Here is a 15,675-nt window from a genome sequence, read left to right on the forward strand (position 1 = left end):
TAAACCAAATACAAATATGATTCAAAAGCACAAAACAAACCAGGCTTTCTGGTTGAGGGGCGGTGTCCTGCAACGTTTTTATACATGCTTGTGCCAACAGACCTCATTTAAAAGACTGAATTACTCTTTGGCATGTCAGGAAGACTGGCAAAAAATACAAATTTCTCTTGTTAAATAACAATAAAAAGGAAGTTAATCTTACATAACACAAGCATCTCTGTGGTTGCCAGCCACACATTGAGCAAACAGGGGCAAAGAAAAGCTCACTAATCAAACCTTTCTACCTGAAGGCAATGTAGCCACACCTATTGCTTCTGGCACTGCACTGCATTCTTGTGTGAGAATAATCTGACTAAACCAAACACTGAATGAAAAGGTTTTCTTTATGTGCAGCATAAAATTGTGAAGGTAGATTTAAAATGTAATAATTAAAAAATAAATTTAAAAAATAGGCATAGGTGATAAACTATATCACAAAATAAATAAATAAAAAATAGCCTACATGCCATAGGTGATAAACTATAGCCAAAGTTAGATTGACCGCTTTTACAGAAAAGTAAAAGCCTGTCCTATTGGTACAATCATAATTTTACATATAATACTGTATTTATGGCCTTACAGTATTACCTCTTAAAAAAATTCAGTCAAACCGCCTCTCTGGTTTTACCGTATAAAGGGTTAAATACTCATACTTGCCTGCTGGTGGCGCTGCTTCCATGAGACACTGAAAACAATTCCAACAAAGAAAAAGCCAGGAGAAACGGAAGTTGTGCGCAATTTGTGTAGGAGAGCGTTTGTTTTGTGTCTGAGATCAATTCTGAAAGGGCGGGGTTAGGGCTCTGAACGCACACGGCTTCACCGCGGCTCGTCGGCATAGAAATCGAGCTCCCATGTGTAGGAGGAGTCGACTTGGTTTTCTTTTGACGCCAAAAGAAACTAAACTACTCCTAACCGCCAATAAATTCGAAAAAATAGCCCATTTTAACCAGAGACAGAAACCGTATAGAATAGATTGAAATGGCTTCGCTGGACAATAAGTCTCCACAGGAAATCAGCGATCTGCTGGATGAGTACGGGATTAAACATGGACCTGTGGTTGGTGAGTGAATCACCGTCAGTGGACCTCGGCGGGCCCCCTGTCCGTCCGTCCGTCCCTCTGTCTGTCTGTGTGAAGTTTCTACCTGTGAAGTGTTTGGTGTGATTTGCAGGCTGTTCATCATTCCTAATGTTGGTTTGTGTGTGATGTCTGTTCGTTCTCAGGAACTACCAAGAGTCTGTATGTGAAGAAGCTGAAGGAAGCCATGGCCAAGGGGAAGAAAGCTAAACCATCATCTGATAAAACCTATTACAGAGAGGAAGGTAAACAGTCCTTATAGACTCATTTAGTTTTATACATACGCTGGGCTCATAAGGTTGACGTAGTAAAAGTTTAATTCTCTTATCACAGGTTTTCCTTGGTACTTTTTAGGGCTGCACAATGTATCCAAATGCACACAGTATTGCAGGGTGCCATCTAAATATCGATCTCTCTCAATAAGTTCAGTTCAATTAAATTTTCTGTATTTACCCCGAAAAGGAAATAAAATGTACTGATATTTCATAGCAACATGTCCTAAATAACACTTTAGGTTGTTGGCAATAGCTGCTAATCCACCCCATTTGCTTTTGCATCGCCTCTTTAAATCTTTGGCTGGCCATACAGAGAGCTGTTGGAGTTGGAAATCTGATACATGCCTATTATAATCAATGGAAGAGATGTTTTGAGCTGAGCTGATGGAGTGGCCCATGGTGATGATAGGGTTATGGGTTATGTTATGCACAACGAACACAGGTGCATTTTATTAAGATGGCATTTTGAACACACAGAGATATAATATCAAGATCCAGTTGTCGTACCATGCATCCACAACCTCATGTTGGAGATGGTAATTGATGACCCCATGTTGCAAGGATCTGTACACAATCCCTTGAAGCTGAAAAGGTCCCAGTTCTTCTACAACCAGCAGACTCACCAGACTTGTCACTATGCTCTGGATCGGCGTATGCAACATTATGTTCCAGGTCCTGCAAATATCCAAGAACTTTACATTAAAGAGGAGGGCACCAACCTTCCACAAGCCACAATCATCAACCCGATTGATGACTGATTGGTTTATTGACCAGAGTCAAATTTAAGTCACGCCAGATACTGAATGGCTTTCGAAAGCCCCAATGCAGTGAAACTGCAGGTTGGAGTGGCCTTTTATTGTGGCCAGCCTAAGGCACTCCCGTGTAGTAATCACACCGTCTAATCCTCGTCTTGATATGCGAGTGTGACAGATTATGTCAACAAGGGAAGAAGTGCTCACTAATCCAGATTAAGACAAATTGGTGAACCATATTTGAGAGAACGAGGCCTTTTGTGTACGTGGAAGAAGTCTTTGGGCTCGTGCACAATGGGTGCAAAAACAAAAGTGTTGTGTTTATGTCTACCTACCAATCAGTGTAAAAACTGCAGCATATATTAAGCATCACCAAATGATTTTCCATTAGAAAATTCAAGACAGCAAAGTGTCTGATACTTCTGGACCATATACAGGTGCTGGTCATAAAATTAGAATATTGTGATAAAGTTAATTATTTTCCATAATGTCATGATAAAAATTAAATTGTCATATATTTTAGATTCATTGCACACCAACTGAAATATTTCAGGTCTTTTATTGTTTTAATTTTGATGATTTTGGCAAACAGCTCATGAAAGCCCAAAATCCCTGTCTCAAAAAATTAGAATATTATGAAAAGGTTCTCTGAACGAGCAATAAAAATAATCATCTGAATCAACAAAGTAACTCTAAACACCTGAAAAAGATTCCTGAGGCCTTTAAAAACTCCCAGCCTGGTTCGTTACTCAAAACCACAATCATGGGTCAGACTGCTGACCTGACTGCTGTCCAGAAGGCCATCACTGACATCCTCAAGCAAGAGGGTGAGAAACAGAAAGAAATTTCTGAACGAATCGGCTGTTTGCAGAGTGTTATATCAAGGCACCTCAGTGGGAAGTCAGTAGGAAGGAAAAAGTGTGGCAGAAAACGCTGCACAACGAGAAGAGGTGACCGGACCCTGAGGAAGATTGTGGAGAAGGGCCGATTCCAGACCTTGGGGGAAGCAGTGGACTGAGTCTGGAGTAGAAACATCCAGAGCCACCGTGCACAGGCGTGTGCAGGAAATGGGCTACAGGTGCCGCATTCCCCAGGTCAAAGGTCAAGCCACTTTTGAACCAGAAACAGCGGCAGAAGCGCCTGACCTGGGCTACAGAGAAGCAGTACTTTGGACCACTGTTGCTCAGTGGTCCAAAGTACTTTTTTCGGATGAAAAGCAAACTTTGCATGTCATTCGGAAATCAAAGTGCCAGACTCTGGAGGAAGACTGGGGAGAAGGAAATGCCAAAATGCCAGAAGTCCAGTGTCAAGTACCCACAGTCAGTGATGGTCTGGGTGCCATGTCAGCTGCTGGTGTTGGTCCACTGGGTTTTATCAAGGGCAGGATCAATGCAGCAGCTATCAGGAGATTTTGGGGCACTTCATGCTTCCATCTGCTGAAAAGTTTTATGGAGATGAAAATTTAATTTGGTCTGGAATCGGCCCTTCTCCACAATCTTCCTCAGGGTCTGGTCACCTCTTCTCGTTGTGTAGAGTTTTCTGCCACACTTTTTTCCTTCCTACTGACTTCCCACTGAGGTGCCTTGATATAACACTCTGCAAACAGCCGATTCGTTCAGAAATTTCTTTCTGTTTCTCACCCTCTTGCTTGAGGATGTCAGTGATGGCCATCTGGACAGCAGTCAGGTCAGCAGTCTGACCCATGATTGTGGTTTTGAGTAATGAACCAGGCTGGGAGTTTTTAAAGGCCTCAGGAATCTTTTTCAGGTGTTTAGAGTTACTTTGTTGATTCAGATGATTATTTTTATTGCTCGTTCAGAGAACCTTTTCATAATATTCTAATTTTTTGAGACAGGGATTTTGGGTTTTCAAGAGCTGTTTGCCAAAATCATCAAAATTAAAACAATAAAAGACCTGAAATATTTCAGTTGGTGTGCAATGAATCTAAAATATATGACAATTTAATTTTTATCATGACATTATGGAAAATAATGAACTTTATCACAATATTCTAATTTTATGACCAGCACCTGTATTTGTGAGAAAACCTTCTATTCAATGTGATATGTGTTTTCTTACAGAGGAGGAAGTCACTTACGTTTACAGGACACCAGTAAGTATCTCTCCTCGCCCTCTGCTCAGGTGTTTGTGGAATTGCTTACTTACAAGGTGCAAAGTGCACTTCCAGGTCTCTGGATGTACACTTTATTTCACTCTCTACAGTCGAAACTAACATTCGTTTCAAATAAAAGTTGGCGATGCGATTATTTTTGAAAATTTGAGCCAAGCACCCTGAACAACAGCTCTGCATGTAGCTTAACGGTGGAAGCTGCTCATAGCGTAGATTTGCTGCCTTCACACCCACATTTGGGTATAACGTCAGTGCTTACAGTTTGTTTCCATCTTCTTTCAGAGCAAAAGTGAGACCTCTGGAGACGGGTCAGTTTCTCTGTTTTATTTCTTGAACTGTATTTATGTCACTAAATCGGGATAGCGATTACAAACCAGTCTGTCTTGTTGCTACAGGGGGTCTTACATGAGATCCAGACGAGAATGGGCTGAGGGGGAATATGGACATGAGTAAGTCAGAATCAGCGGTTCCTGAAATTGGATTTTTTTTTTTCTTTTTTCAAAAGCCCTTTAAATCTTCTACTTTTATATGACTTTCTGCAGCACTTCCTACTCGAGCTACTCAAGTTCAAGGCCTGAATACAAAGGAAGGGATTTGGTTGATGAGTAAGTACATCTGTGAAATATCCTACCCTGACCTCAGCTGCTGTAACATAGCCATTTTTTTCTTCTACAAACCTCAGCTGCACTCTTTCAACACCTTATCAGTTATTCTGAAATTTTTTTAAAAATATCAGAAAAATGTCCAGTCATTTTATACTTTGTGCCATTTGGATGCACTACTTTTAAGCAAGTTTTATTTTATTTTTTTAAATGTTACAGATAAATCAGCTTCATTGCAGAGTCTTTATCTCCTGGACTAAAAGCTGATTTTCCTTCTTCTTCTTTTTTTTTTTTTTAAACATTGTTTGTGAAATTTGTCTTTATACTTTTGGTAAAAACTCCCAAAAATGACCATTTGTTTTCAACCAAAATTTCCAAAGTAGTAGTAATTTGGCATTTTATTTTTTAATCTAGTCTGTATGTGGGGGGGAAAAAATGTTAAATGAAAAACATTAAATAAACATCAATGCTATATTGACTAAATTAAAACTACAGCATTTATTAAACATTAACAGACTATTTTAATTATGAAAATGAAAGGCAATGGATCACAATACTTATCTAGACCTGAAAATTGATTGGAGTGAATTTCATACATTTTCAAAATTGCATAGAAACCCCAGATGGCAGCAACTCTGCAAAGTCTCGCTCTCCTACAAGCTGAATGATGTTTCTGGAAATTGTGGAAACAAATTTTCTTACATTTATACAAAAAAGAAAAAAGATGCAAGTGCAAACCATTTATAAATTGTATTCATTGCCAAAGTTTGTGTTTTTGTGACTCTCAACTCCAACCCAGATTTCACATTTATGAATTGCCTAACTTAATTGAACTGATCAGTGAGGAACATCAGTGCACAGAAGCTGAATTGTAATCTGAATTAGTCTAACCAGCTTTTGATCAGGTACATTCACGGTAGCTCTGGAGATTTAATTCAACGCATGACGGATCCTCAGCCGCACCCTGACTTGTTGTTTCAGGCCCTACATGTACGACACTCCGTCCACCTACAGCAGCAACTCGTACGCCAAACCCATGAAGTCGGAACCAGTGAAACCAAAGGCACAGAAGTCGTCCCGCCTGATCCCCCTGTGGCTCCAGTTCGTCTTCTTCCTGGCTCTGGCAGCCTTCCTCTACTTGGTCTTCTCCAACATGGAGGCAAACGAGGCCATCAAAGGAATAGTGTGATTTTATTCAAATTGATTTGATGTCGAGGGATGAGATACTTTATTTTACATCTACAGTTGATGGATGTCTTTTGGGGATTTTAGACTTTCCTGACTTTGTGGTTGATGCAATATTTGTGCTTTTTTTTTTTTCTTTGTTTTTTTCTTATGCTGAAATTTGTTTGCACCTACCTGCTGTGGCTAGCAAAAAAGAAAAGAGTTTGCACCTTCTGGCCCTCCCTTATACTTCCTCTAAAACAACTTAAATCTAAACTGAAGAGTAGAAAACTGCATGTAAACCACAAGCGGCACCGTTTTATTATTACTAAGCGAAAACTGACACCAAAGTGGGGGGAAAAAATGTGAGCAAGACCCCCGTTAAACTTTGGATTTAAAAGGAATGTCTTGTTTTTTTGCATGGCTGTACAGGTAAGGGTAAAATACATTCTTGTCCACCAAGTTTCACTACAACACCTCTTTGAGTCAAACTGCAGAACAAACAATTTTGTCGAATACAGGTGGCGGCTCTCTGCTGATCCTATAATTGCTGGGTTGTATGATCCTTCAAAGCTCCTGCTGCTATTTTGTTGATCATTTTGGTCTAAAGGTAGAGCATAGTAAAGAAATATTTTTACCAATCTTATGGATTTAGGGAAAGTAGGGTAAATATTGGGTTTTTAAAGTGTAGTTATGCGATCTAAATTGTCATTTCAGCTCTCGCTTTTAAAAATAAAAATCGGTTTTGTAATAAAAATCAGAAACTTACACCTGAAGTTCCCTGTTTAATGTGTGCATATTTAAACGCTGCAGAGCAAATATTACTGACGACGACACACGTTTGTTTATTGTACATAATTTTGATTTAACTCATTTTTCAGCGTGGCTGAATTGAATAATGTTTGTCAAACAAGTACTGATGCTTCCATTTTGCTCACAGCCATTTATGCATACTTTGGACAGACTTAAATTCAAGTGCCTGTGTTTTACAATCAATTCTGATAAAACTGTAAATTGCGTCCAATAAGTACATGAAGATTTCTCCAAAGTAAAAATGTAAAATTGCTCAATACAAGCTGTAGTGCTACAAGTTTATGCTTTGCTCAAGTGTGCAGCACTTTTGTACCACATCATCCATCTATCCAGAGTTTGTAATTTGTTTTGTAATTGGTTTTCATAATATAATAAAGAGCTTGCATATGTAAGCATTTTAGAGTTTCAAGTCGTTTATTCAGGAACAAAAGTGTCGAGATAAATAACGTATAGAAAAACAAATGAACCGCATACCGCAAGGTGTCTAAAAAAAAAAAAAGCTATGTTGTAGTTTGCTCTAAAGAAAAGTACCATCAGCAACATGTTTAGATTGTCTAACAGTTTGCACACAAAAATTCAGCATTTTAACCAACTACAGCTACTATTTACAAAAAGTGCAAAAAAAAACAACTGACGAAGATGCATAGTAGTGTTAGTCTTTAAGTACATTACATCGTATAATCCTTTAAGGATCATTGTTCTGAGGGCAGGTATCTAATCATTAAGCAGTCTGTTATTAGTGTTATCTGGAACAAAAAGCTGCTGAACTCTGTATAGAACACAGAAACGTATTCGCTCATTTCACAGATTTAAGGTTTAGTGTACATCTGAGACAGTGACGCTCTAAGCATACTTTACACCTGGCTTAAACAGGAGCGTAGAAACAAACATGCTACTGCTGCTCCAACATGGCTGCCGGACTGCACGTTACAATAACATGGTGCTGAACATTAATCTTATTCATTGTCTTCCAGTAAGAGTAAAGAAGCCAGTGCAGTCTCAAACTGCGTCCCAATGGAAGTGCTGAATAGAAGTCTCAGCTGTAAACTGGTTCCAGCAGTCACCAGCAGGTGGCGAGCAGCAAGTATCCAGTTGCTGCCGTCTCCCCCGTCTTCTGCAGTTCGGATGAAGACAACTTGAGCCATCTGGATGTCTAAACGTTAAACCTGATAAAATAAGGACAGAAATTTATACATCTAATAAGCAAAAATAAATAAATTACCAAATGTATTTGTTCAACATTCTCACATTTTGTCGGCTATCTGTAAAATTAATAATTTATAGAATCACCTTGTACTGAGACTACTGTTGTAATTATTTTGTTACGCGTCTACTCGTCTTTCACATCTACAGACATTTTGAAAATGATTCTTTACAAATTACTTCAGGTTTAAGCTGAATTTAGGTCTGTGTCTTTCCGACTCATGAATAACCTTTGTTCCCCCTCAATTTTATGTGCCGTAAGAGACACAATAAGAGCTAAACTAGTTTAACTACATTAAATCAAAGAATATTTCAACAGTTTTTGGTCCAAATTAAGCAGAATCCAAATTAAAATCAAATGAAGGACCATATTATGACAGTTTATAAATATATTTACCTATATTTTCCTCCGTTTAATAGAAATACCAGGAAATTACAACTAGATTCACAGGTAGTCTTTGTAACTCGTGATTATTAGGATCAGGAAATCACCTGTGTTAAGCTGAGCTGTAGTCAAATAATCAGAAACATGGAGCTCCTGCTCAAACCAGTCACAGGAACAGAACGACAGCTGATTTAAAATGGAAACGTGTCAAAGGTCGTACTGAAGGACTAGCCGCTACATTCACATCCACCCCAACTCTTGGGATTATCCTGCACAGAGCCGCCTGATAGCTACCATTAGCTAATTGTTTAACTTAAAGCCGCAGCATGTTAAAAGGCGTTGGTTAAAATGAAACAATGAAGCACTTTTCAGTCAGGTAGTGTGGTTAAGATGTTTTAGGTTCAATTTTTCAGGTATAAGGTGTATTTATTTAAATTTATTTAAAAAAAATAATGAGGTAGAATCCAGACATTTACAAATTTCCAAGTGGTAAACATTTCTAAAACATGCTAAATTTTGTGCACAAGCACCTGTCATCTGAGGACTCCATCATAGCTTGTGGACTGATAAGGCAACATATGTGTTGTCCACACCTGTGAAGAGAAGAACATCTTTCACTCTAAATCACACGAGGACTTAGATATATTTTTAGTCTTTTGACGGTGAAGCTGACTCACAGGTTCTGGTCTCCCGCTCTAATTCAGAGGGCTGCTTCTCCTTGTTGCACATTACCTTCGCCACAGTAAAAATAATGATGACGGCTATGACGAATGTCACCCCGGACACCAGCCAGCTGATCACCATGGGGCTCAGTAGCGGGTCAGGATCTGAAAGTGGGCGGAGTCATTCCCTAAGTTTCACTCAGAAAACTCAAGATTCCCCGTCTTTGCGCCTTACCTTTAATGGCTATAGGTAGCGGCTGGCTCTCTCTGGAGACAAACGTGCGTCCGCCCAGCTGGACCCGATACAGGCAGTAATAGTATCCCTCGTTGGAGCTCTGGGCGTTGGGGAAGGTGAAAGTGACAGACTTGGAGACGGCCGGGAGCGACTGGCGCAACGTGCCGTTGGAGCGGACCAGGCGCAGCTGGAAGGAGGCGCCGGGGTACGGGCGCGGGGTGGAGCAGGTGATGTTAAAACCCTCGCCTTTGATGACGGAGCCAGTCGGGGCCTCAGAGGACGTGTTGTACCAGTGATGGGGAGTTAAAAGGTCAACTGCCAGTAAAATAGGGAAAATGAATTACAGATAAGGTACAAACGTTTTTGAGCATACGAGTAGTTGGCAGTACAAATCGGTAAATTGTTTCTCACGCAAACAGTACGTTAAACTGCACAACAAAATACCAAACAATATTCTGTAAAAGTATTCCTCTCAGCTGAGCGAAAACAAAAGCTAATGGCTTAGCATGCTAAGGCCTTGTACACAGTCTTTAAAAAAAAATAAATATCTCCGCCTTATTGTGTTAAGAAAATGCAAACAACAATGCAAATTGCTTGCATTGTTTTTAACATGATAAACGCATAGCGTTGCACAAAACTGAAACCTATGTCGTCCAATCAGATCGCGTCAAAACAACCAACATTGCGCCAGAAGGTTCATTTGTGTGGACAAATATACAAGTTGAACTACTTTTAAATAGCTTAGTTAATAAAACACAAGATGATGTTGCCTTTAAGGAAACATCCGTATTTATATTGACACTAAATTCAACAAAGTCTGACCTCATTTCCTAATTTCAGAAGCAAAAATAATTGCACTGGATTTTATTCAAGCATGTCAGCGTAAATGCATTTCATTACAAATATAAGCTTCTTGTCAGATTTTTACTTTTTAAAGTCTGAAAACGTATATTGTTTCCTTGCATGTTATAAATCTGACTTTGTCCAAGAACATAAAATCCTAAAAATGCAATCAAATTTGGAGTTGTAACATAAACTGGAAAAACTTTCAGGGCAGTGCATCACAGAAAAAACAAAACAAAAGTGAGGATTAAAATATTTTGTATAAAAGCACGACAGAGATTAATACTCACCCACAGTAATATTAACAGGATGACTGGTTGGAGATGTGATCCGGTGGGGAGGGAAACCACCCCGTATGTTGTACTGGCAGCTGTAGCTGCCTTGCTGAAACGATTCTACATCAGACAGAACCAGGCTGACTCCGATCTGGGTCGGGTCTGCGCTCTGTGTGACCAGCGGCGTCTCGACTCCGTGCTTGTACAGGTGGACGTTGCTGACGCGGTCACGTGGTTGAATGTTGCAGTAGAAGTGAACAGACTCTCCAGCAGAAAACACGAAGTGAGGTGACAGCACTGAAAGCCTGGGCTCCATTAGAGTACCTGTGAGGAAAAGCAACAACGTAGTTCATTGATTACAAATTAAAACACGATGTTTGTCTACGTGGCGTAAAAAGATGCCTGATCATTTGAATCCTCACTGTCTGACATTAAATGAGATGAAGCTAAACCTCTCAATATTTCACAGGCAAGCACATAATTAGGGAATAAAAAATCAGCATCTCAAGACAAAAGCCAAGAAGTCTAATGTTTTTTTTTTTTTACTCAACACTGATCCTAAAGCCAGGGTTTCCACCACTGTATTGTAAGCCTGGCGGGCCACCAGGCTTTACTTGTGCCCCCACCAGGCTAAGCATTGTTTATTTAATTACATTTTTTTATGTTTGCATTTTTAGGGACTTTATAGTTGGTGTTCAAGTATTAGTCTTCCAATAACACATAATTATCAAGTCATATTTTCAAATTCCTGCCAACTTTAAAAAACTTCTCAAAAACACAGATGAATTACTGCTTACCGCCTCAACCACCAGGCTTAGCAAGTTTTCTGGGGGAAACCCTGCTAAAGCTACACAAAAAATAGTAAGAAAGTTGCAAAAAGGTAACAGACTATATTGGGTTTTTTTCTTTGCCATCCCAAAGCCCTTATCTCATTCTCAAGAAATTTGTTGGCAAAGATCAAAAGTGTGTGTGAGCCGGACAGCCTACAAACCAGACTCTGTTACACTAGCTCTGTTCAGATATTCCAGGAAACTGTTGTGAGAAGCTTCTGCAACTCTAAAAGACCCAACTTATTTAGTTAAGTCTACCAAGTAACAAAAGTGTGTGCATACTTCTGAATTTGAACAAAGTAAAATAAACTCTAATGTTAAGCAAACAGAAAGAACTTTGGTAATCCTAACTAACCTAAAACAGGGAAACTTTAGTCTGATTTAAAATCAGATTGTGAGGGAAACAAGATTACAAGTCTTTTCACACAGTATGCGTAAACATCTGGTTTCAACTGCAGATGTCCTTAGCATTTTTGAACAGAACGTTGTTACTTTGACCTATATATTTTTTAAATTCCCAGCCATGTCTTCTAATGTGCTTACACCCCATTAAACTGCTCCCATAACAAATCAACACTATGACAACAACGGATCAAGGTCTCACCTGAGCATTTCACACCAGCATCATTCTGATGACTGCAAAAGTAGTTCCTGCTAATGAAGGCATCACAGTGGATCAAGCTGGACTCGTGCCCTTTGCAATGGATGGAGCGCAAAGCAATCTCTCCACCGCCCGGGCCAAATTCAGCGCCACGTGAAGCGGATTCAGCGATGCCGCAACCCAGCTCCGCGCACACCACAGTAGCTGCCTGCATATCCCAGTCATGGTCGCAAATAGTCCCCCACTTATCGTGAAGGTTTACTTCGACTCTGCCAGAACAGTGGTGATCCCCGTTCACTACTCTCACCCCACCTGCGGGATCGGAGAAAATTCACTTAAGAGACATGAGCTGCAATTAATGAAGATTCATAGCAGTAATCCCAGACTCACCATACGCCCCGACACCAAAAGCTCCTACTCCATCAAACAGAAAACCCAACAGGCCTACGAAGGAAGAGTAAGTAATCAGAGTTACAGATTCAAAGCTATAGAAAACATCTATTTACATTAACATGGTTAACTTTTGATGTTCCTTTCCACTGTTGCTATATGCATACTCAGTATGAAGGATTGATGCAAAGCAAATGACTAATTTAGCTCTTTGGGGAGTTTCAATAAGTCAATCTTCTGACTTTCTTTAAATAGATAGCTTGTTTACCAGCTGGAATGATAAACCTTACACTGCCAATACCCACTTATGACGTCCTCATATGTTAAAGTGAAGTCAAGTGGAAGTTTATTTATACAATAGCAGATTTACAACAACCTCGACCTCAGCTGACCAAGTGCTTCACAACATCACAGATAAATGATGAAGCAAGAAATAAAATTAAGTTTGATTAAAAAATAATGACAATAACAATAAAATTGGCAGTAAAATACCAAAAGTAATAATAACATAAATAAAAACCAAGACATACTTCATTGCAGCTACAGTGATTTCCCAAAAACTCGAATTAATCAAGTACTAACTAACTTAGTGTTTGTCAACATCTACCAATAAAATATTTATTAAATAATTCTTAAAAATAAAACACGCACGTAAGCTTCCCTCTCGGTTTGTTTAACAACATAGCTCAAATGTTCGCTGGTAATCACGTTGCATAATCACGTAGAAAAGAAGCGACACTGTGCTAACTAGCCAACAAGCTTGGCTAATCGCTGATGCTGTACCTGTTAAAATGACACGGAGGAATCTCAACATTGTTCCCTCAGCCTCCCATCAGACGTCCGGGTGTTGTCCTAGTGACGGAGCCGCTGACAGATGCTGGAAAACATCCGCTAACCGGAGCAACAAAGGACACGGCGGGATGAGGAGCTAACAGCTAGCCAACGGTGACCAACGGATACACACGAAGCGCGAGCAAGCTTGGAGGCATTGTCCGGCTAATTAATACATTTTATTCACATTTAAACCTCTGCGCTAAAGTGGAGTTGGAGAAGTTTTCTAGTGAACCCGGGTGGCTTTCACACTTGTGCAGCTGAGTTAGCTCCGAGCCGAAGGCAGAGCCCTTTTCCCTGCAGCAGACAGAGGTCAGCACAAGCCAAGTACACCACAATGTTTGCTCCCGCTTCCGGAGGCTCGGCACGCAAAGAGGCGTGGCTTCAAATTCCAAGTGATTAAAATAACAACATTCTTATAATATATGTAAAAACACTCAATCGTTCAAGACATGAGCAATTTGAATATGGAAACATAATGTTATTGGATCTTAAGACTAAATCAGGTACTTGTCCACTTAGAATTACATAAAGTCTGCAAGAAAATAGTGACTTGCAATTCAATTCAAAAAATTATTTAAATTTAACTCATTTCATTCAAGTATCTTTAACAGTCATTGTCATTGCTGTGAGGAAGGATCTCTGCAGTCAATCTTACAACGACTGCAAAGAAGCCTCTGACTGAAGACACTGCTGCTGTCTCATGACTGTAATAAATGAATGTCATGCTTACATTCCAACAACCAGGAAGTGGAAAACATATCTCACAGTAACATATTCTTACTGTGTTGGAAACCACTGCTTATCCACCTCGGTTGCTTTTGCTATTCCTCTTTAAATTGCTGGCTGGTCATAAATCAGGTATTATTTGAGCTTTTGAGATGCTTTTGCGTCTCAAAAGCATGCAATCATATTACAACCCCATTACAAAATAAGACTTTAACATATAGGAGCACATAAAAGGAATGAATCATTAAAATGCAAATTTAACACAAATTAAAAGATATGGTCGATAAAATGGATAAAGTCATCTTTGACCCGTGCAGGAAAGCTAAAATTAGGACTGACTAAAAAAAGATTTGAGACTGAAGGGGAGATTCACCTCTAACCACACAGCTACAGAGGAATGGTTTGCATCAAAGTTTGTTCATGTATTAGATTGAACCAGTCAAAGTCTGGACTTGGGTTGCATTAAGAAAATGTGGCAAGACCTGAATACTGATTATCATAGACAGTCTCCTTCCCATTTGATTTAGCTAAATTAGCCTCCAAGTGTACTAAAGTGGAGACATGCCTCAAAAGATTTGCAGCTGCATGCTGAACCTTTCATATTTTATTTTTTTTTAAATTTAGGGAATCTTATTTTCTTCATTTCACAATCATCCACCGCTTTGTGCTGGTCTAGCACCTGAAATCCCATTCGAATGCGCTAAAACTTCTGCTTATGATGCGACTAAATGTTGAAAAGCGTATGAACACTTTTGGACATCTCTTGGGAAAACGATCAAAACTGCATGTTTTGATCGGTCAGCACAGACAAAAACGGAACAATTTGTTCTCATCAAGCAGCCAGATAAAACAGGGTGTGTTCTTCTCAAGGCTGCCGCAGAGATGAACCTGCTTTCTCCTAATTTATGTTTATACCTCGGCATCCGTTCGGTTTTGCTCAAACCTGTCATCTGTGAACTGCAACGCCCCGTTGTGAGTTATAAGCACATTACTTATTATAGGACTGTTGATCGCCTCATGGCACACCACCAGAGATGTGTTATGATAAGCATACCTGTCTCACTACTCTGTTATGTAAAAAGTCAGTGCTGTTGCTCATCAAAATACTTGGTGTTTTTGTTCACTTTTACATACATTTAGCACAGACTATTTTGAACATTTTGTGTTCCATGTAGAGATTAAGAAGACATGGGTATAGAACACTGTTTTCATGTTTTGTCAAAAATGATTTATCCCTCTCAATGATGGTATCATGGTAATCAGCCCATTTTTATTAGGCATATTTCCACTGGTAAGGTGTTGTTGCACCATATTTACACCCCAGAGAAACATAAGCCATGGTTTAGAAGTTCCTGAAACTGATCAATTTTAAAGATAAAAGAATTAATAAGAAAAAAAAGCTATTTATTTTAGAAGGGTACCACCAATGCTGTTATTAAAAACAAATTTTTTAATGTGGGATAATTTCCCCCACTGTATATTCATTTGATCTGATTTTACTACATTTTCAGTCAGACTCAATAGAACAAAGTCCTGCAACTTTCAGGTACATCACTTCCTCAGTATGCAATCAAGTTTTGCAGTAGATTAATTTATTCAAATGTTTTTCTAACCTCTGTGTCACCTAATAAAATACAAGATAAAAAAAAGTTAAGTGACTGTTCTAGTAAGAGACATTAGTAAAAATGTGAAAGCTCCTTTTTTTTTTAGGCTGACCTATCAGATTCATACTGTGTGAACATTTTCTGGTGGGAACAGGCAGTTTCACTCAGCTCCTCATGACAGCTCCCACCTCAGTCCTCCCACTTGCTCACGAGTCGGTTCCAACCGGCTGGAGGAG

General features: G+C 39.3%; 2 protein-coding genes across 2 annotated transcripts; one reads left to right on the forward strand and one right to left on the reverse strand.

Annotated features, from left to right (window-relative positions):
• The first annotated feature begins 846 nt into the window (after window positions 1–846).
• On the forward strand, window positions 847–7,246 carry LOC106918526 (uncharacterized). The gene is made up of 7 exons (XM_014988374.2): window positions 847–1,099; window positions 1,261–1,359; window positions 4,223–4,254; window positions 4,555–4,580; window positions 4,668–4,721; window positions 4,815–4,877; window positions 5,856–7,246. Exons 1-7 carry the CDS (start codon window positions 1,018–1,020, stop codon window positions 6,061–6,063), a joined length of 564 nt encoding a protein of 187 aa, XP_014843860.1. The 5' UTR covers window positions 847–1,017; the 3' UTR covers window positions 6,064–7,246.
• On the reverse strand, window positions 7,247–13,486 carry LOC106918520 (uncharacterized). Its single transcript, XM_014988368.2, has 8 exons — window positions 13,059–13,486; window positions 12,276–12,329; window positions 11,889–12,197; window positions 10,470–10,778; window positions 9,337–9,651; window positions 9,117–9,266; window positions 8,970–9,032; window positions 7,247–8,017 (listed from the first exon to the last, which is right to left on the reverse strand). The coding sequence occupies exons 1-7, from the start codon at window positions 13,087–13,089 to the stop codon at window positions 8,989–8,991; spliced, it is 1,212 nt and encodes a 403-aa protein (XP_014843854.1). The 5' UTR covers window positions 13,090–13,486; the 3' UTR covers window positions 7,247–8,017; window positions 8,970–8,988.
• Window positions 13,487–15,675: the final 2,189 nt, after the last annotated feature.

Source organism: Poecilia mexicana, unplaced genomic scaffold, assembly GCF_051168715.1.
Source record: "Poecilia mexicana isolate PSO_F unplaced genomic scaffold, ASM5116871v1 scaffold_7, whole genome shotgun sequence".
Lineage (NCBI taxonomy): Eukaryota > Metazoa > Chordata > Actinopteri > Cyprinodontiformes > Poeciliidae > Poecilia > Poecilia mexicana.